The sequence below is a fragment of the Papaver somniferum genome, unplaced genomic scaffold, assembly GCF_003573695.1.
Source record: "Papaver somniferum cultivar HN1 unplaced genomic scaffold, ASM357369v1 unplaced-scaffold_131, whole genome shotgun sequence".
Taxonomy (NCBI): domain Eukaryota; kingdom Viridiplantae; phylum Streptophyta; class Magnoliopsida; order Ranunculales; family Papaveraceae; genus Papaver; species Papaver somniferum.
The window spans coordinates 8,051-28,990 of NW_020622270.1; the positions used below are offsets into that span (position 1 = coordinate 8,051).

Below are 20,940 nucleotides of genomic sequence, written 5' to 3' on the forward strand. Positions count from 1 at the left end.
TTCGACCAGGAACATCAATGCATGAATGTGTTTTTGCTGAGATGGTTTCGAAATGTGATCTCGTTGGCTGATATAACTGAAGTCAGTGGTGGTTATTTTCTCGAATATGTAATGGGATCATTCGAATTGGTTGCAAGGGTATTGAAATGAGCTATGCAGTTCAGTGGTTGTAGCCAGATCTGGTGGAGATGATTGATGGTAAGCAGTCCAAGGAGATATAAATCGCGAGAACTCAGGAAGCAATAGTAGATGGGACTTTTGCAATGGCCTGGGTGCTGGAGAGTTGAGCTGAAGCTTAGTTGAGGTGCCAGTTGTTGAATTTCAGTTGGTGCTGCAGTGAATTATATTTAAGTTTGTTTCTTGAAATTCCTTTCATCTTCTAACTTAAAGTTGATCCGTTGTTTGTTTTGGTGAGCAGGGTGTTCTTGTTATCAAGGTATATATCATGTTAGATTAGGATCCCAAAGGAAAAAATGGTCAAATGACTTCATTACCTGATGTTGTTACAATCCACCAACCTAAGAATGAAGAAGACTCATTAGCAGGCCTTCAATGGTGGCTCCTACGAAATCGAAATGCCAGCTCAAATGGTAGGTATAATAGCTTGAATTGGATGGGTTTCTAAATTGGAGTCATTTTTGAGTTCTGTAATTTCTCAGAGGAGGATTTTGAATGATATCACTTATCAAGTTTATATGGGTTTCTTTTTGTGATGATTGCAGGCTAGGCTTGTAAGCTGAGCTTGAGCTGGTGATTGACTTGATATGAAATTGGAACTGTATGAATGAATGTATTGCAGTGGTATGCATAGATGAAGTTGTAGAGCAATTGCAGATGCCGGTTGTTACAATGGCTGCGACAATGTGTTTGAGGTAAAGCTGAAATTGGTACCGACATTGAGCAATAAAGCTGAGACATTTGCTTTATTTCCGTTATTTGCTCTCATTCTGTGATAGACTTCCTCTGTAGGTTCCTTGCTAAGATGTTACTGCCAAAAGGTTCAAAGATGTACTTGTCCGACAACCTATTGCAATTACAGTGAGTAGTTTGATTTTTTAAATTGAAGGTTTTAAAATGCGTTTGTTTGACAAGAATTCTTTCAAATGAATCTGTTTTTTATTGGTTGTTCCATTTATGTTTATCAGTTGTCCCATCTTTGTTTCTAATATTGGTTCATTTGATAAACTTTGTAGTGCCTCTAGTCACTCATTTTTTGTTTTTTTTATGGTGATTCAGGTATGAAGTCTAGATAACTTCTACAGAGGAGGTAATCATAATGATCTCTTCTTTGTTTTTGTTTTGTTCAACTGTGGAACTAGTATGATTTATGATATGATTCCATCCATGATTATTGAATTTTGTTAATTTTTTGATTTAGGGTTTCTCTACCACTTATAATTTGTGTATCTGTGTTATTTGATTTTGGTGTTGACTAGTTTTTGTTGATTTTGTTTACAGGGAAAAGACCCATTAATGTGGGGATTTAAGGGTTTCCCTACTAGGGATGCCAGATTGCAAGGTGGGTTTTTGCTGCTGAAGATATTTTCTTCAGAAAATCGATATCGTCATACTTATTCAGACTCGGTATGGACGCTTCATTCATCTTGCTATTGGTTATTTGTGCTTTGTGGGATTTAGTCTAAATTTAATTTACGAGTTCTTGTGCTTTGTGTTTGCAGTTGATTTACCGACTTGGTTTTGAAATGTTAAAGCTATATTTTTGCAGATAACCCCAGGAGTATTTTACATTGTACTGCCAAAAGCTGGACCTAATTGCATCTATAAAGAGCGCCTTTTTTTTTGTTTTACTTCTTTTCTTGTGTGCCGAGTTATATTTTCTTTATTTATGGAAATTCCATTCATCTTCTAACTTAAAGTTCATTGTTGTTTGTTTTTTTGAGAAAGGTGTTATTTGCATCAAGGTCAAGAACATGTTGGATTAGGATCCTAAAGGAAAGAATGGTCCAATGACTCCATTGCCTGATGTTACCATCCACCAACCTAAGGTTGAAGAAGACTTCGTCATGCCTTCAATGATGGCTCCTACCAAAATAGAAATGGCAGTTCCCCCACAAATGATATTAACTTGAATGGGATGCGGTTTCCAGATTCATTATGATCTGGCATACAGTGTGTGATTACTGCTCATGTGGATGATGCTTATGTCTACATGCCAACTTCAGAGTTCAAGTATGTTAGTAATGCTGTCAGAAGTTTTATTACATGGCCCAAGGGTCGATTAGTGTTCCCATAGACATTTTCAAAATCTTTTTGGAGTGTGTTTAGAAAACTTAACTTTTGTATCACTGCCATTTTTTTGAATGTATGTGGTTAACACTAGTAGGTTAACTTGAATAAATGTAAGTGTATTGCACTGGCAGGTTAATGTGAAATACTTTCGGCAATCCAGTTTCAGCTATAATTTTTTTTTCAAAATAGTTTTATGCACACAATTTCTAATAAAAGTTGTAGTTGCACATTCATTTACAGAAAACAGAAGTTGTTACTTCAAATATTACAACTGTTAAGGGTATTGTAAAAACAAATCTTGCAACATAAGTAGGAGTTGTTCAGTATAGTTGTACAACTCTAGGAAGTGTAATGATAGTAGTATTCACAATACTAATCGATGTTGTCTTCCAGTTTTCGACTACGAAACAGTTACTTAACAACATAAGTTTGTGTTGTCCAAGATAGTTCGACAATTCATACAAGTGTTGTGCAAATATTATTCATAATACTGGTAATTGTTGTTGCATATGTTTCTACGATATGCTACTTATGTTTTCCACGATTGTTCTACAATACAAGCAAGAGTTGTGTTAGGTTATAAAAAAAAATTGAAAGAGAATCACAACATTGACAAACTATAGTCGAACCATGAATCACATCACCCTTTACAACACTTGTCAACCATTGTAGAAAAACTTGGACTTTCTACAATACCCCCGTTCCACAATGCATGAAATGGAGTTGTCGTAGGGGTACTGCAACTCTTATCTTGTGTCGTCAATGATGATTTTTTCCGTAGTAAACAATGGAGCTTTCACGGTAAAACATAATAAAATGGATCAATGAAGATCAATATCGTGGACAAACATACAAGGATCTATTATATTTTCCATCATAACGACATAATAGACTTTATCCTTGTCAAACAAAAGATTTTGTCCTATTTTCCATCAAATACATGATTGCATAGGCATAACTTTTTTATTTGTCAAAAGCCCATTCATGCTTTCATCAATACGAATACTAATTCATGAACGACTTTACTTTTGACCGCAACATGGGACCTTCAAGTTCAAGGACGCAAACAATACATATCCCACAAAATTATTGCAATATATCGAACCATTAAAATACTGCAATAACATCATCCTCCGAATATTTTTAGAATTTAAAACCAATAAACCTAAAGAATAAACATAAGAATATGAAAACAAGAATAGCTATGTGTGGTCACAATCATCGCTATTCAAAGCACTAGTTATTCTTCCAACTAAACCAAAAAGAAGACATACTAGGCAACAAAAATATCTTTTAAAGCTTCTTCAGAGAATTCTTTCTCGTTATTGAAGAATCCATTGACAATGCGATCATTCAACTCCTCCAAATCTTTTGAAAACACTATCAGCTTACTAATTTCTTTTTCCAGTTTTCGTACGGTGTTTGTAGAATGAGACAGCAATCGTTCATAGTGAATTATATCATCTAAGGATGCAGAGATCCGAGATTAAGCTGTTTCTTTTGCTGATGAATTCTTTTACCAGGTTTCTGAATTTTTCATCACTTTGATAAGACGACAAAACCAGTTTGAGTAAGGATTTTTACCATTAATTGTAGCCTTCACTTTCTTCAACTTTGTGGAGGGGATCCCAGTACACTGACGTACTTTAGCAGCAGGAGTTGCATTCCTGCTTGTGTTGCATCTAGTAACAGGTGTCATGGCACAGAAGCTTTTGAGATACACCGTTCGTGAACGACTGAAACCTTGGACAAACAACAACTTTTGTATTTTTAGAGATTTATATAGGTAAAAACAAAAATAACCAAAAATGCACTTCTAGAGCAAAAAGACGCAAATCCCCATTTTCTCAAGACAAACATGGGGACGCGAACGTCTAGGGTTAGGAAGACATGATGGGATCAAAAATCTCCCCTTGTTTATCCCATAGTGATTTTCTAAGGTAAGGAACATGTGCAGAGATTCTTCTTCTTTTGTTCCCTGAAGCACTTGTCAAGTAGGACCTGCGACAATTATAAATAGGCTGAAAAGCTAAAAAGCATTCCATAAGAACAATTGTTTCCTTAAACTGAAATTCTTCAACACGTCAGTGTCCTTGAGAAATGAGCCTGAGATTATTTCTGAAGGTGTTTAAACAATCTCCCTCATTCCTGGAAACCCATTTAAAACCTTCATTATAGACATTGGACTTGCATGATACAAGGTTCCACACAACTTGTCTATGAAGTTGATCTAACTCATCATTCACTGATTTTTTCCAAGAGAAATTGCTCAGAGTTACATTAATGTTTCTTGGTTCTGAATGCGACGAATAGAAACCAATTGAAGGATGTCCTTCTGTCTTGGTTGTAGAGTCTTTTTCACGTTTTGACACGATAGAAGATAGACACAAGGAGGAATCGCCTAACACATGTAGAAAAGGACCTCAATGACTGTCACTACACCATCGAAGAGAGGAAGTAGGACAAGAAGTAAGACTGCTTATACCATCGGTACTTTTCTGTACAGAATTTCCTGATAGTATTGTACGTCCCTTTTGAGTAACACAAGGTTGCACAGTATTCTTACAAGGATTACTTGCAGCCTTCAGACTCTTTAAAAGCGACGTGCAGGGTCGTCGAGGATGATCGGATGAGCATCCATAAAAACCAGACCCTTGGCATTTGTCTGAATGGTTCCTAGTCACATCAGTTTTCTCAACAAAAGATCGTTGAGCATTATCTGAAGGATGACAATTCTTTAGAAATGAACAACTCAATTCTCTCAGAATCAACGAGAGATTCTTACTGGATATAAAATCCTTAAGAGTTGCACTTTCTGCAACAACACCAGAGTAGATCCGGATTTGTTCTTCCAATTTCATTTGAAGATTTATCAGCTATCAGACCTTTTCCTACGGTTATTTTTTAAACCTGGTGAAGCGTCAATTGAGACTTTACGGTCCATATAGTCAGATCTCCACAAACACAGACTTTTGATGTCGTTAACGTGTTTTCCTGCTCTGATACCAATTGAAAAAGAGGGGGTCTAACAACACCACCCAATATTTCTCTTACCAATTTATATGGACTAACTCCGAAATACTTTGCTAGAGAATCAACTAGACAGTCAGACTCAATCTAGATAAAAGTATCTCAAGGAGTTAATATCTCTCTCTTGATTTGATTTTTACTCAAGCTAAAAACAATAACGAGTCTTTATCAAATAGAAGCTTGGATGGTACCAAAGACCAATGTCTAAGGATCAATCAATATCAATCAACAACCAAAGGTTGCATTTCCAATTGATGATCACGAACGCACAACCTATATTATTTCAATTATATAAAATATAATGCGGAAAATAAATAACACAAACACCAGAAATTTTGTTAACGAGGAAACCGCAAATGCAAAAAAACCCAGGGACCTAGTCCATATTGAATACACACTATATTAAGCCGCTACAGACACTAACCTACTCCAAGCTAACTTCGGACTGGACTATAGTTGAACCCCAATCAGTCCCCCACCGATCCAAGGTACAGTTTTACTCCTACGCCTCTGATACCAATAGGATACTACGCACTTGATTCCCTTAGCTGGTCTGACCCACAACCAAGAGTTGTTGCGACCCAAAATCACAGACTTGATAATAAACAGATCTGTCTCACATAGAAAAGTCTATCAAAGGATAAATCTATCTCCCACGGATAAACCCTAGGTTTTGTTCCGTCATAAGATATAAAATCAAGGTGAACAAGAACCAATTGATAAGCCGGTCCTATATTCCCGAAGAACAGCCTAAATTAATCAATCACCTCTCTACAATTCTTCCTGACGACACAAGCATATTATCGAGGAATCAAAAACAGTGAGACGAAGATGTTTGTGACTTCTATATCTTTCCTATCGGAGAGCTCTCACGATCTCAATCCAATCAATCGATTGTACTTGTATGATAAAAGATGCAAGATCAGATCACACAACTACGATAAAAGCAGTATCGGTCTGGCTTCACAATCCCAATGAAGTATTTAAGTCGTTAACCTGGTTTTAGAGAAGAAAACCAAAGTTTAAAGGAGAATCGACTCTAGCGAGCGCACTAGTATCACACAAACGTGTGGGGATTAGTTTTTCCTATTGCTAGATGTCTCCTTTATATAGCCTTCAAATCAGGGTTTTGCCTTAGTTAAAAAGCAATCATTATTCACCGTTAGATGAAAACCTGATTTATATTCAAGCTAATATTTCTCAACCGTTAGATCGAATTCTTATCTTGTCACACACACTTGGGTAAACGTCTACTGGGTTCGTGAAAACCTTTCCAAACGAGTATGTGTATGTTGGTTCAACATAGTAACCCAAAATGTTAACCATATGAGAATTTCATATTAACCTTGTTCTTCTTCACCATAACTAGTTCAATTGACTCAAATGAACTAGTTAAATAGTTGTTCAATTGCTATGAGATCTTATGTAACTACACAAGACACAATTGAAACAAAGATGATTCGATTCGATTTTAATCAGCTCATGAATATTATAGCCACGGTTTGAATAAAGCATTCCTTATTAATTTAATGTTTCATGTTCAGAGCACATCTTTTGATCATAACCTCTTAAGTTCACAAACAAGTTCGCGGACTTAAGTTAATCGGTTGAGTTTTCCAAACTCAGCAGAAATTCCCGGAAAGAGAACTTCCGCCAGTTTGCGGACTGGGTTCGCGGACTAAGCACACAAACGAGTTTTGGAAAATCCAACAGAAATTCTCAGTCCAAAACTTCTGACAGTTCGCGGACTGAGTCTGCGGACTGGGTTCGCGGACTTGGCAAGACAATTCCACAATCCTCCTGATTCTCTTGATCAACAAAGTTCGAAAACTTCGGTTCAAGGAATACATATTTATATAATCTAAACTCTCATTTCAGTCATTGAGACATTCTCAGAGGACGCTATGTAGCCGTTATTCACAGACCTATTCACGTCAGAGCAATTCTCAAAGTGATTGAAACTTTTCATGACTTTCGTCACTAGGTGAAGATAAACTTGATCAAAGCGAAACGCTTTACCAACACACGATTTCGAGATAAAAGATAAGCAATGAATGCTCAACTCGAAATGTCAAGTGTGTATGATCTAGTCTATATAGCATACGACTTTTGTCTCATAAGAAGTAGGAGATAGAATAGATATACTTTTAAGTGATAGATAAGTTCAAGTCTCCACATACCTTTTTATTGATGAAGTTCCACGGTTCCTTGTATAGATCTTCGTCGTTGTATGATGAAACGCCATGAAGTCCTTGAGCTCAACTACACTTTTCTATCCTAGTCCGAGACTTAGTTATGTAGGATAGAAATCAAGATTTATAGTTTTGATCACTAACATTGACAAACATTCTTGAGATAACAATACATGCGAGGTCGACCGAGCAATGCTCTAACACACCCAGTTCAGAAACGAGATTGAGTACAGTACTCTAAACAAGACTCAAATGATGGCATGTAGCAGTTACAGGCTTAGTAATCCAAGTACCCAGTTCTATAAAACAAATAAAAACAGACACGCCCTGATAAATAAGTTACCAACATAAAAAATAACTATGAAGTAAGAGAACAACGAAGGAGTAACGAATATGTGAAAGAAGGGCATTCTGATTTTGTGGTCGTCTGTGGGACGTCAACGTCGTCAAGATGTATTAGGAGAGTCAAGTTAGTATCATTATGATTGAAAAAACTGGGTTTATGTTTTCAATGATACATCCAATGGATAAAAAACATGAACAAGGGTTTAGAACAAAAAATAACAGGTAGTACCTCTTTGACTCTCTCCTTGCGACCACTATTTTCTTTTTATTCCCCTGAAGCCCTAACAGAGACAATGATGCATATCAAAAAAGAATATGAACCACTAAATAAGTCAAGGTGCCAAATATGTCATCAGACAGAGCTCACGGAAGGCAAAATATTTATCTCCTCACGAAAATTCCATCTTTACCTTTCTTTAGTAAAAGCAACTGTATAGATTCAAAACCTAGTCCAACTCAACTTTCCTCCCATCAGGCTTCACTGCAACAAGAACAGTTCTTTTCTCTTCAAGTACCTTCTCATACTCCTCGATTTTCATCTTCTAAAAACAGGAAGGGAAACAGCTGCATGATTTATATCATAGTCGTAGGACAAAGTGGGAAGAGTAAACAGAAAAATAAAAATACTTATAAGTAATATAATATACATAGTCATAGACCTAAAAGGTCAATAGAGGCGACTTTAGAATCAACAAGGATACAAAGTGTCAGGGAATAATTTTCCCAATCGATGGAGATACTCTATTTTTAGTTTCAACAAGGATACAAAGTGTCAGGGAATAATTTTCCCAATCGATGGAGATACTCTATTTTTAGTTTCAAAAGACCATGGTTAACTTATAATTGAAACTAAGATAACTTGAAAATCAAGCAAACAAATTAGGTCCTAAAACTATAATAGAAGAAGACTGTACACATAGGTTCGTGAAATTAACCGTGTATAATGACTGTTCTGTTTGGAAAGTTAGCCAAAGAATTAAAAGCTACTTTGTTGTTCATTTAAAAACACCTAAGGAATTAATCATGATTCAAAAAAAGTGTTTAGTAAATTAATAAACTCTTAAAAGTGTTTAAGAGAGTTCTATCAATGAGAAATATATTTAAAAAATAAGTCTTTGAGTGTCTGCTAAAATTTGTCGGCACAGTTGGTACAACGGTTCGCCAACCGTAGAGCTTGTTCACGATTCAGGGTTCTTAGGTTCGTCAACCGAGTTCGTCAACCCTACAAGACTTGGAACTCATTAGTTGACTACAGTTTGTGAACTGGATTCGCCAACTTCTATCTAATTTATCCAACTTAAAATTCAATTCACAAAGGTTCTCCAACCAGCTTCGTAAACTATTCCTAACTGAACTTACGGTTCATAAGTTGAGTTCACTAACCAACCTGTAATTCTGAATTCAAATTTCAATGTTATGCAAATTAGGATTGCAAACCATTCCTTAATAGAAATTTCAGTAACTTCATATTACTCTCTTATGATGTTTAAAACGTTCCCAAATGATATAATCATTGGTATGGGAAATTTTCAATTGATCCAACAAATTAATTCATAGAACTAAATTGTTTAAGGACCTTTGAACATATAATTGTTGAATTATATTTCAAGATTTGTCACTAGACAAGCTTGACTCAAAACATATTCTTTTGTAAATCAACTAAAATCATACGACATAATGTTAATAGATAGAATGATAGTACAGTGGGTAAAATAAAATGGCTCAGTCTTCACATACCTGATATATAAGTTCTCCAAAAAATTTCGTTGATCTTCAATCTTCAAGGATGATCTATGATACTGAACTACAATGCTAACCTATCCGAGACTTGACTTAGTAGACTAGAAATCAAGATATAATTGTGATCAAATAACATTGACAACAATCTTGAGATAACAAAACTTTTGGGTTCAACCATAAGCAATGCTCTAACATATACAATCAGGTTCACAGGTCTTTGATCTTAACTACTGATTTTACAAGAAAGATAAACTGTAACTAAATACATATTGTTCAATAATCATTAAGTTGTCTACTTGCTATTGTATTAAACTTTGACTTATAGGTCCAAACGAAAAAGTTGGTGGTGTATTGATGCAGTTTTAATTGTGGTAATAAGGATTCGATGCTCGGACTTTTTAAATTTTTTGATTTTAGACTTTAATAAATAAAAGTAATAAAAATTATAAAATATGTGCAAAATATAGCAACAAGGTCTAGGTTTTTGGATTCCACTACTCCTAACATTTTTAAATTCAATAATTATTTTCTCCAATCTACTCTCAAAACTACACAAGGCCATTTTGAACCCAATCTCATGCCTTGCAAAATTTATCGTTAATGAAATATCAATTCGACTCAGGTCAATCATCTAAGGCCTAATTTTCCTTTGTTTATAAAAGATCGACCGCCAAAGACGACCAAAACAGTTATTATGAAGCATTAAAAGAAGAGAGAAATTCTAAACAATTGTAGAGTAGTAATTAAAGAAAATTAAATACTAAAAGTTACGTATCAAAAGTAGTTTCGTCCTTAACCCTAGAAAGTAATTTAGTTGCTCATACGAAGAAATTGGGAAGAAATCGGATTATTCATTGTATTCAAAATATGAAAATTTGCTTACAACGAATTTCGGCCGCTACAGGTATTTAGCCACCAAAACACCACGGCTACTAATGATAACATCCAAAACGAGGTTCAGTTACAAAATGTCTTTCGCTACTGTATGCGCAAATAGTCCACGTTAACTAAAACAAACGGATAGGAAAAGGATAACCCCTGCCATATTGCTTGACCTTAGAGCAATGGCTATGGAGTGAGAGTTCTCTCTCATTCAATATGAATGAGTCTCACTGGATTTGAGCAAATTAGATGCCATTATGGGTAGTGAACCTCCCACTTTCTCCCAAAATCACTCACACACTCAACGGAACGAGTGAGAGGTACAAAGTCTTCACTAAGCAGCTGAAAATCAGCCGTTTGGGAAAAGGAAATCTTAAGCAGCATAAAATATGCTTCTTAGGGATAGTTTTAGAGTTTTACTAATTTAAAACTCTTTAAGATGGGCACTCTACAAATTTTAATATTAGATAACCTAAGATTAACATAAAAAACATCAGCCTTTTAGACCATGAAATTTGCTAAACATGGCCGCACACCCCCTCATTCAGCTAGACACTCGCTGGTTTGGACAGTGAATGAGTGTTAAAAATACTCATTCAATAGCCCTTGGGCTGTCCTTGTTTCCTAATTAATGAAATTTCCTTTTCTAGCAAAAGAAAAAAAAAAGAATTTAAAAAAAAAATTGAAGTGAAAACCGATAGCAAGTGAAAGTGAAAATCATCATATTACCGTACAACTCTAAAACAAACGGTCTAAAAGAGCTGTTTCTTATTTCCCTTCCATCTAATTTGGGGATTTAGGGATTCTAATTCTGCTGCAAAGATTTATGTGATTGAAAATTCTGCTCCAAGATTATTGTCTCATGTTCTTCAGACCTCATCAAGATTGAATTCTGGGGGTTTTAGTTTACCCATTACAGCTTCAAGACTTCAAAACGGAGTTTAGGGTTCAAGCATTCCGCTTCGCAATTTCAAATTGGAAAATTACCACTGCAGCATATTAAATTGGGATTTAAGGAATTAATTGTACATCGAGTTCATCCATTCCCACTCTGAAAGGTACTTCCTTTTACATCTTATTATCCAGTGTTTTGAATAACAAAGTTTGGGGGATTCTGCGGTTTAACTATTCAGTTCAGTTTAAGTCTGAATTCGTATTCACTTCCTTGGTTATAGAAATTTCTTTTAGGTTTTTAATTTTTCTGAAGGTTTGATCCGTTCAAGAGGGACCCAAAGATATTATCACAAGAAACACATTGTCATCTTCTGGTTTTTCACCGTTTGGAGTGAAGTCAGTTCATAGTCATACGCAGTGATCAGTAGCACATATTAGAATCTGGGGGGTTTCACTTCAAGAATTGAAGTTAGATTGTAGGATTCAACAGTTACAACTCAAGATCAGCAACTTCTACACACAAAGGTACTCCCTATTACATCTTCTAATTCAGGGTTTTGAACTACAAATTTTGGGGGTGTGTTTTAGGTTAACTATGGAAGATAGAGGGTATGCACCATATACTGATGGGGAAGATAGAATCAGTGAGTTACCTGATCACTTAATTCACGAAATCTTTTCTTCCATAGATACTAAATGGGAAGTCCGAACTTGTGTGTTATCGAAAAGATGGATCAATATTTGGAAATCTCTCCATGTTTTGAACTTCAGTAGGAGGTCATTTCTGGAAGACAAGAGAGATTGTTTTGTAATGCTTGTAGACATGGTATTGATTTTTCGTTGCCAAGACTTTAATATTCAGAGGATGTGGGTGAATTGGAGGAGCACTGGTTATGATCGTTCGGTTATAATGAATGTTAATCGATGGTGTCTTGCTGCCGTTAAGTATAATGTTCAAAATCTAATTATAGAAATCGGTCAGTGTGATAATTGGGCATATGAAATCCCACACAGACTTCTAAATTGCAAATCACTGACAGAGCTGGCTATAGAAGTGGACAATTCCCCTGGATATGTAGATGTTATTTTTCCAAGATTAATAGACTTACCCCAGCTTAAGAAACTGTCCTTTATTGGGTTATCAGTCTCTGACGTGGAATCATCGAAAATACTCTTCTCTGGTTGTCCATCTCTCGAAAAGCTACGCATAATTGATTGTGATATCCACACTGATAAGGAAAGGAAATTGATCGTTGACTCTGTCAGCTTAAAGAAGTTTGAATGCACTTGTTGGTGTAAACATCTGTTGGCACAAAATGATATTGTGGCCAATTCTATCAAGTTATGTGCTCCAAATCTAGAGGAACTCATTTGCATATCTGTCATGAAACAAGAACACTCTTTAGAAATCTGTTCTCCACTACCCGCGGTTCAGTTCAACATCAGATTCACTGGAAAAACAAGAGATGAGAATTCGGAAACATATGAAAAACTGCCTTTGAAGGAAAAGGAAGTTTATGCTAAACAAATGATTAAATTTCTGGAAGCGGCTTATATGGTGAAAAAAATGAGACTATCACCTGGATTCCTTGAGGTATGGGTGTTTGACTGCTTCCTTTTTCCCATGTATGACACATTTTAACATATTTTCAGAAATAGTTTAAGTTACTGCCTAGTCGAACCTATGAGAAGGCCAATGTTCCTCCTGCTTAAGCAACATATCTTTCGCTACTTATAATAGGTTCTTAGCTTTTATGATGATGCATCTTGTTTATCAAGATGATTCTCCTTTTTGTATTTCTTTCTCGAGTCTAGGACTAGGAGGATGAGTTGACATCAAAAGTTATGTTATTAACAAGTATGAGACCGTTTATAGTGTTCCATTCAAAATAATTTTATCTTCCTCTATGGCTTTAGTTTCCACATTTTTTAAAGAATCTTTTTCGGTTTTGCAAGGTTCTCTTTCGAGCTCCGGACCTATTAGACTGTCAACCACCTTGCTTATGTAATCTACAAGGTTTGGTGCTGGATATGTGGTTCACAAGAGGTTGTTTGCGGGCTATTGCATACTTATTTACGATTTCCCCTAAGATAACTGAATTGACTCTTGCATCGATGGAGGTAAAATTTAAATTAAGCTCTTTGTTTTTCTATTTGGCCTAGGCTGTCGTTGCAACAGTTCTAATGCAACATCTATGTTTTTTGATCTATCTCATTTAGCGACACTTATGTTTGTGTACGTAATATTTAAGTGACATATCAATTGTTGTTGTGATCGTTTGGATATAGACAAATTTAGGGGACGTGGGAGATGATTGGGAAACAGGATTGTCAGTGCCTGGAATGTTGTCTCACCTTGAGCTTATCAGGATTAAAGAAGTTGAAGGAAATTATAATGAACTCAAACTTCTCAGTTTTCTGCTGAGAAATGCCAAGGCTTTGAGGAAAGTGGTGCTGTATCCTCGCTCTACCATTGATAGGGTCAGAGACCAATTTCTAGTCAAGCTAAAAGCGCTTCCTAGAGCTTCGTCACATATCATACTGCAATGGCCAGCAACAAAAAGTACCTGCTTCATATAATAATATTCATCTGTCTACTGCTTTCCTATCTAAACTAAACAAAGTGAGGTGGCTTAAATTTCTGATTTGTAATCTGTACATCTTTATGTTCACAAATGTAAAGGGTGATTTCTCGATTGTACAGGTCAATGGTGTCTCTGCTGTATTATTCATGTCGTGTTTTCGACGGTAACACTTGTTATGATGCATCCATATGCTAACCGTTTTATGATGCATCCATATGCTAACCGTTTTATGCTCCGTTTGAATTGGGATTTCGGTTTAGTTGAATTTTTTTTTCCCTCTTCTTTTTGAATCCCTTGTAAAATTTCCTTAAACATCAACTGATAACAGTATCTTATCCAATACAGGATGTCGACCCGCACAACAAGTGTTTGTGTAGAGGCTTACCTGACTGCTTTGTTTAATGAACTGCTACTATGTGGATTTTAGGCTAAATAGCATAATATTTTTAGCCATGAAGATGAATTTAGTCCGTTGACTATTTCCACTAGAGGCGCCTTCTTTGACTTAGTTGCCACATGACGAGAGTCCTTTGTGGCTGAAAACGTAGGACAAGTTGAGAGCTAAAATTAACTGTAAGCGGAAGTAGGCGGGTCATCAGGAGATACTTGTACAGTTGAACATGTGTGCGTTTCTGCAGACTAAAGACCCATTTTGGATTATTATTTTTATTTTTTTTAACACTTTGTAACAAATTTGTATTAAATTTTTAATAAAAAATTGTGTTTGGTAATTTTTTTCAAAGTGTTTTTCGAGAGAAGCACTTGCATTCCAATTTAGGTCTCCTTTTAAGATCCCAGCTGTTCACAGGGACCATATATGTTATATACAGGACCGAAATCCAAATGATTACGAAAATTTCAAAAAAGCAGATTTACTTTTTGATTCTTCAATGTCATTTCCACCGCCACTCCCCTCCTCAGACCAAATCTATAAGAATTATCGATTTGTTCCTCACTGGAGCTTAAAATTCGAACGGACAAGGTTTGTGAATCAAAAACAGTTCAATTGCCAATTCCATAAGATGTGAAATCAAGCCAAATTGGCTTGATTCTCATATATAATCCCATCAAATCTATTATGTAACCACCTAATAAATACGAACAACGCTTATAACAGCTTGGATTTACTCCATTAACAAAAGAAGAAAACAGTTCAGTAATTCATAAGCCCTAAATTACACCTTCACAAGAAACCTAAAATTCAAAAAACCAAACCACTCCACCTCTTCTTCTAATAGCCGGTTTAGTAATAAAGCTTGAATATTATGATTATCTCTCTATATTTTCTTTGTTTGTTTGATGTTAGGGTCCTTGACCAAACAATAGTTAGAACACAGTTAAGAGAACAAGAACACAGTAAAAGAATGCAAGAACCCCGGATAAAACCCTTTGAATTGGGGGTTAACCACCTCTGCTTAAGAGTTTAAGGGAAAGAGATAATTGAACTGAGATCTATTGATAAAAGTTATGTTCTTCAAACAGACTCGAATACTGTATTTATATTACGCAATTACTTGATAAGCAAGTGATGCAAATTAAAGAAGTTCTATCAAACTAGGAAATCTAAGTATTAATTAAAGTAGTTCTAAATAAGGAAAGATAGTAGGTCGGCAGATTTGGTGTCGCAACATTCCACCCCGCTTGAAAAATGACTTGTCCTCAAGCCGCAAGTTCTGGAAAACGTAAAAGTATCTCATCTGCATCTTCCCAAGTTGCATCTTCTTTCGAATGATCTTTCCAGTGTATGAGCCATTTAGTACCAGCTTGATTTCCTTTCTTAAACATCTTCCTTTCAAGAATAGTTTCAGGTTCCCATTTTTCATAATCAACCACCACAGGCAAAACTGCTTCAGTAGTTACAGTAGATCCAAGTTTTAATTTTAGTTGTGAAACATGAAAAAAATGGATGAATATGTCTTTCAGGCGGTAACTGTAACTTGTATGCAACTTCTCCAATTCTTTCTATAATTTTGAAAGGGCCATAGAAATGAGGAGAAAGTTTGGAATATGGTTGCTTTGTCACTGTTAATTGTCGATAGGGTTGCAAACGAAGAAATACCCAATCATTTACCGCAAAACTTCTTTCAGTACGATGTCTGTCAGCAAAAGATTTCATTCTAGCTTGAGCAGCCTGAAGATGGAACTTAAGAAGTTTGATTATCTGATCTCTATCTCTTAAATTAAGATCAACAGCATGAACAACTGTAGTGCTAGGAAGATAACTTAAAATAGTTGGTGGAGCTCGACTATACAAAGCTTCATAAGGTGACATATTAATAGCTAAGTGATGGTTGTTATTATACCACCATTCTTCCCAAGGAAACCATTTGCTCCATTCTGATGGTTTAATGCTAGCAAAACAACGTAAATAACACTCAAGAGTTCGACTAGTCACCTCTGTTTGTCCATCAATTTGTGGATGATAAGCTGAGATGCGGCACAACTCTGTGTTTTGTAAAGCAAAATATGCTTCCCAAAAATTGCTCATGAAGATCGAATCACGATCACTTATGATGGTTCTTGGCATGCCATGGAGACGCACAATTTCACGAACAAATATCTCAGCAATAGTCGCAGCAGAATATGGGTGCATAAGAGGTATAAAGTGTGCATATTTGGAAAATCTATCAACAACCACCAGAATAGAAGTTTTTCTAAAAGAAGTGGGGAAACCATCAATAAAATCCATTGAGATATCCATCCAAACATCAACAGGTATGGGTAAAGGTTGGAATAATCCTTGAGGAGCTATAGATTCATATTTGTTCTTCTGACAAATATCGCAATGAGAAATAAAGTCTTTCACAGAATGCTTCAAACCCTTCCAATAAAAATTCTGTTGAATGCGTTTGTAGGTTCGAAATATCCAGAATGTCCGCCCAATGGAGTAGAATGAAACTCATGTAAAAGTTTAGTGTACCATGCATAGGTAGAAGAGACAATAATCCTCCCTTTGTAACGAAGAATACCATCAGTATAAGAAAAATGTGGTTTATAATTAGGATTTTTGCGCAGCTGTTCAATTAGAATCCAAAAATATGCATCCGCATGAGTTTCCTGAATAATTTCATTGACACCTGAAAAGATTGGAGTAGAGATAGCTGAAAATTGAAGGCTGGTGTTTCTTGATAAAGCATCAGCATCAACGTTCTCCTTTCCTCTTCTAAATTATCTCATAATCATGCCCTAACAGTTTTGATAGCCATCGAAGATATTCGTTGATCTAGGAAGTATTTCAAGCTGTGATGATCTGTATAGATCTTAAAATGTCTGCCAAGAAAATATGGTCTCCACTTTTGCACTGCAGAAACAATGGCCAACATTTCTTTGTCATAAACAGATAAATTCAAGTTCTTACCTAACAAACCCTTGTTATAGTAAGCAACTGGTCTATGATATTGCATTAAAACGGCTCCCAAACCATTACCAGAAGCGTCACATTCCAAACAAAAGTCCTTTGAAAAATCTGGTAATGTTAAGACTGGAGTAGTAGTGAGTGCCTATTGTAGTGCTCGAAAAGCAACAGTAGCTTCATCAGTCCATATGAATGAGTCCTTTTTTAACAACTTAGTTAATGGAGCACTGATTTTCCCAAAATCCTTAACAAACTTTCGATAATAGCCTGCCAATCCAAGAAATCCTCTCAATCTTTTAACTGTTGTTGGGACTGGCCAATCCAGAACACTCTGAATCTTATCACTTTCCACTGCAACACCTTCAGAAGAAATGACATGGCCCAGATAACCTATTGATGGTTGTGCAAAAGTGCACTTAGATTCCTTCACAGATAACTGATATTTTCGCAAGAGTTCAAACACTATGGATAAGTGTTCCAAATGTTCTGTCATATTCTTATTGTAGATCAAGATGTCATCGAAAAAACAAGAACAAACTTTCGCAAGTAAGGCCGGAAAATTTCATTCATGAGACTTTGAAATGTAGCTGGTGCGTTTGACAATCCAAATGGCATCACTAAAAATTCATAGTGACCCTCATGAGTTCTGAATGCAGTTTTTTGAATATCAGGTTTGTAAAGACGAATCTAATAATAACCAGAACGAGGATCCAACTTAGTAAATATAATTGCACCATGAAGTTCATATAATAATTCATCCACCATTGGAATGGGGAATTTATCTTTAATTGTCATTTTGTTCAAAGCTCTGTAATCAACACACATTCTCCATGAGCCATCTTTCTTTCGAACCATCTGTACATGAGAAGAAAATGGACTTGATCTTGAACGAATAAACCCAGCTTGTCTTAACTCAGAAACAATATTTTTTATTTCATACTTCTGAAAATGGGGATAACGGTAAGGACGAACATTCACTGGAGCTGACCCTGGTACTAAGGGAATTTTATGATCATGTAATCTTACTGGTGGCAGTGAAGTTGGAGGTTTAAAACCATCGGTAAATTCAGACAATAATTGTTGAATCTCAGGTGGTGCAGTGGTCACCGCATTCAAGGAAGTACTAGCTTGTGTAGAAAACTGTAGGAAAAGACCATAATGTTCACGAGCCAATAAGCGTTGCATGGGCACACTATCCAAAAGCATTATAGTAGAAGAATGATGACTACATAATTGGATTTCATTTCCATTAATGTTGAAACCCATAGTTAATTTTTAAAATCCCAGGAAATTTTTCCTAGTGTTCTCAGCCACTGTACTCCTAACACAGCATCACATCCACTGATAGGCATGACATGAAAATCAGCAGTGAAAGAATAATCTTGCATTGTAATGGGAGCATCAACAAAAACTCCCAATGTCTAATATGAGCACCATCACCAACCGTAACACAAAGTGTAGTATCCTTAGTTAGTAAAGAATATCCACATCGTTTAGCTAATGTTGGATGAAGAAAATTATGGGTGGCACCAAAATCAATTAAAATTGTAAGAGAATGAGATTTAAAACACCTTTAACACGCATATTTCTAGGGAAAGAAGAACCCATAAGAGAATTAAATGATATAGCAGCATCAGAATCAACCTCCGTAAGCTCAATAGTTTCTTCAGTCTCAATTGGAGTTTCTGATACAACTATTTCTGGGGCTACCTCTAATATTAACAATCTCGGTTTTAAGCATAAATGACCAGGAGTAAATGATTGATCACAATTAAAGCAAAGTCCTTTGTCTCTTTTTTCTTTCTGTTCCTCCCAAGTAAGTCGTTTATCTCCACAATAGGCAAGGGATTTCATTTAATCTGAGTAGTGGAAGGAGTAGTGGAAGATCTAAACATAGGAGAACGATAGGGTTGTCTAGTTGTTAATAAAACCTCTTTCTTATTTATTGCTTTTTGAAAGCATCAGTTAAGGTCTGAGGTTCAAGTAACTTAACCATAAAACTAATCTCTAGTTTTAACGAATGAATAAAACAATTGACTAAGTGATCCTCTGGTAAATCAGTGACAAAGTTCAACAATCGTTCAAACTCAGGAATGTGTTCTCGAACCAAACCTTTCTGTTTGATTGTACTGATCGCCATCCTGGCATCAACAAATTTTGCTGGAGAAAATCGAGCACGGACAAAGGAACAAAACTCTGGCCAAGTGGTTACATTAACCGTAGTTCTTTTCCAACGATACCATGCATTGGGATCACCCTTAAGATGTGCGAAAGCAATGGATAGCTTCAAATTTTCAGCAACTATATGTAAGCTAAAATACTGATCTACACTAAAAGTCCAACCTTCTGGATCATCTCCATCAAAAGTTGGAAATTTAAGATTGAGGAGGAGGTGGTGGAGGTGGTGGAGGAGCAACACCGTTATTACGATGACCCTGTTGAGGATAAACTTCTCTAAACACTGCACGTAAAGTAGTTCCCAACGTTGTAGCCAAAGATGTAGATAGGAATGTTGTCAGATCCGCGGTAAGAGTCTGAGAAAGATCTTTGGTATGTTCAGATAAATCGAGTTTCCTAAGGGCACGATCGTATTCCCGAAGCTGTTTGTCCGCAGGTTGCTTTCTTTCACGAGCTTCCTCATCATGAGTATGATTGTTGGTAATGGTAGTGACTAATGAATCAAGTTTTGTTGTAACCCCATTAATGCTTTGTTGCAGTTGAGACAAGACTTCTGTATATGTCATCGTAAAAAAAAAATTGGTAGAATTTAGGAGAAGATCTAACCTAGCTCTGATACCAGTTTTTAGGGTCTTTGACCAAACAATAGTTATACCACAGTTAAGAGAACAAGAACCCAGTAAAGAATGCAAGAACCCCGAATAAAACCCGTTGAATTGGGGGTTAACCACCTTTGGTTAAGTGTTTAAGGGAAAGAGATAATTGAACTGAGTTCTATTGATAAAAGTTAGGTTCTTCGAACAGACTCGAATACTGTATTTATACTACGCAATTACTTGATAAGCAAGTGATGCAAATTAAAGAAGTTCTATCAAAGTAAGAAAGCTAAGTATTAATTAAAGTAGTTCTAAATAAGGAAAGATAGTAGATCGGCAGGTTCGGTGTCGCAACATTTGATTTCTGAAATAAAATTCCAAACTGGAATTGATGTCCAAAGAGTCTAAGGTTACCAGCACCGTCACTATGAGTAACCTTGGAAAAGGATATTTGTTTTGAAGTTGGTTAAATTTTAACACAAACAACGAAGAGAAAGAGTTTGGGAGTTCAAAAATTAGGTTTCTATAATACGAGTGATCAATAGATCAAGAGGATGAGAAAGAGTTTGTAAGTTCAAAAATTAGGTTTCTATAATATGAGTGATCAATAGATCATCATGCAGGATCAATGACTCATGTGAACAGAGGAGAGGGATGAGGAAACAGACGGATTCATGGGAACAGGGGAGGAGGAGGAAGAAGAACCAAACGCTGATGAGCGGTGGTTTCTTTTTGTTTATTTGGGACGCGCGTTTATCACTTCCATTAGAAAATTTGGCCCTGTAAAGTTCTCGTACCCGTGTTTAAGATGTCGGCCCTGTTAATATCCACGGTCCCTTTTAAAAGCTACTTATCACTAACTTTTAAAAGTCGGAAAAGCAGAAACTATGGAC

The 20,940-nt window shown here is 36.0% G+C and overlaps 2 protein-coding genes across 2 annotated transcripts; one reads left to right on the top strand and one right to left on the bottom strand.

Moving 5' to 3' along the window:
• Nucleotides 1-11,192: 11,192 nt before the first annotated feature.
• LOC113332528 (F-box/FBD/LRR-repeat protein At1g78750-like) lies at nt 11,193-14,124 on the top strand. Its single transcript, XM_026579071.1, has 3 exons — nt 11,193-12,927; nt 13,290-13,454; nt 13,623-14,124. The coding sequence occupies exons 1-3, from the start codon at nt 11,929-11,931 to the stop codon at nt 13,911-13,913; spliced, it is 1,455 nt and encodes a 484-aa protein (XP_026434856.1). The 5' UTR covers nt 11,193-11,928; the 3' UTR covers nt 13,914-14,124.
• Nucleotides 14,125-17,418: 3,294 nt separating this feature from the next.
• Nucleotides 17,419-17,766, bottom strand: LOC113332297 (uncharacterized mitochondrial protein AtMg00860-like). Its single transcript, XM_026578857.1, has one exon. It carries the CDS (start codon nt 17,764-17,766, stop codon nt 17,419-17,421), a length of 348 nt encoding a protein of 115 aa, XP_026434642.1.
• Nucleotides 17,767-20,940: the final 3,174 nt, after the last annotated feature.

Excerpts from the sequence above, each read along its gene's own strand:
- LOC113332528 (XM_026579071.1), top strand. The coding sequence starts at position 11,929 with ATGGAAGATAGAGGGTATGCACCATATACTGATGGGGAAGATAGAATC. Across the intron at positions 12,928-13,289 it reads TATCACCTGGATTCCTTGAG|GTTCTCTTTCGAGCTCCGGA; the intron begins GTATGGGTGTTT and ends CGGTTTTGCAAG. Across the intron at positions 13,455-13,622 it reads TGACTCTTGCATCGATGGAG|ACAAATTTAGGGGACGTGGG; the intron begins GTAAAATTTAAA and ends GTTTGGATATAG.
- LOC113332297 (XM_026578857.1), bottom strand. The coding sequence starts at position 17,766 with ATGACAGAACATTTGGAACACTTATCCATAGTGTTTGAACTCTTGCGA.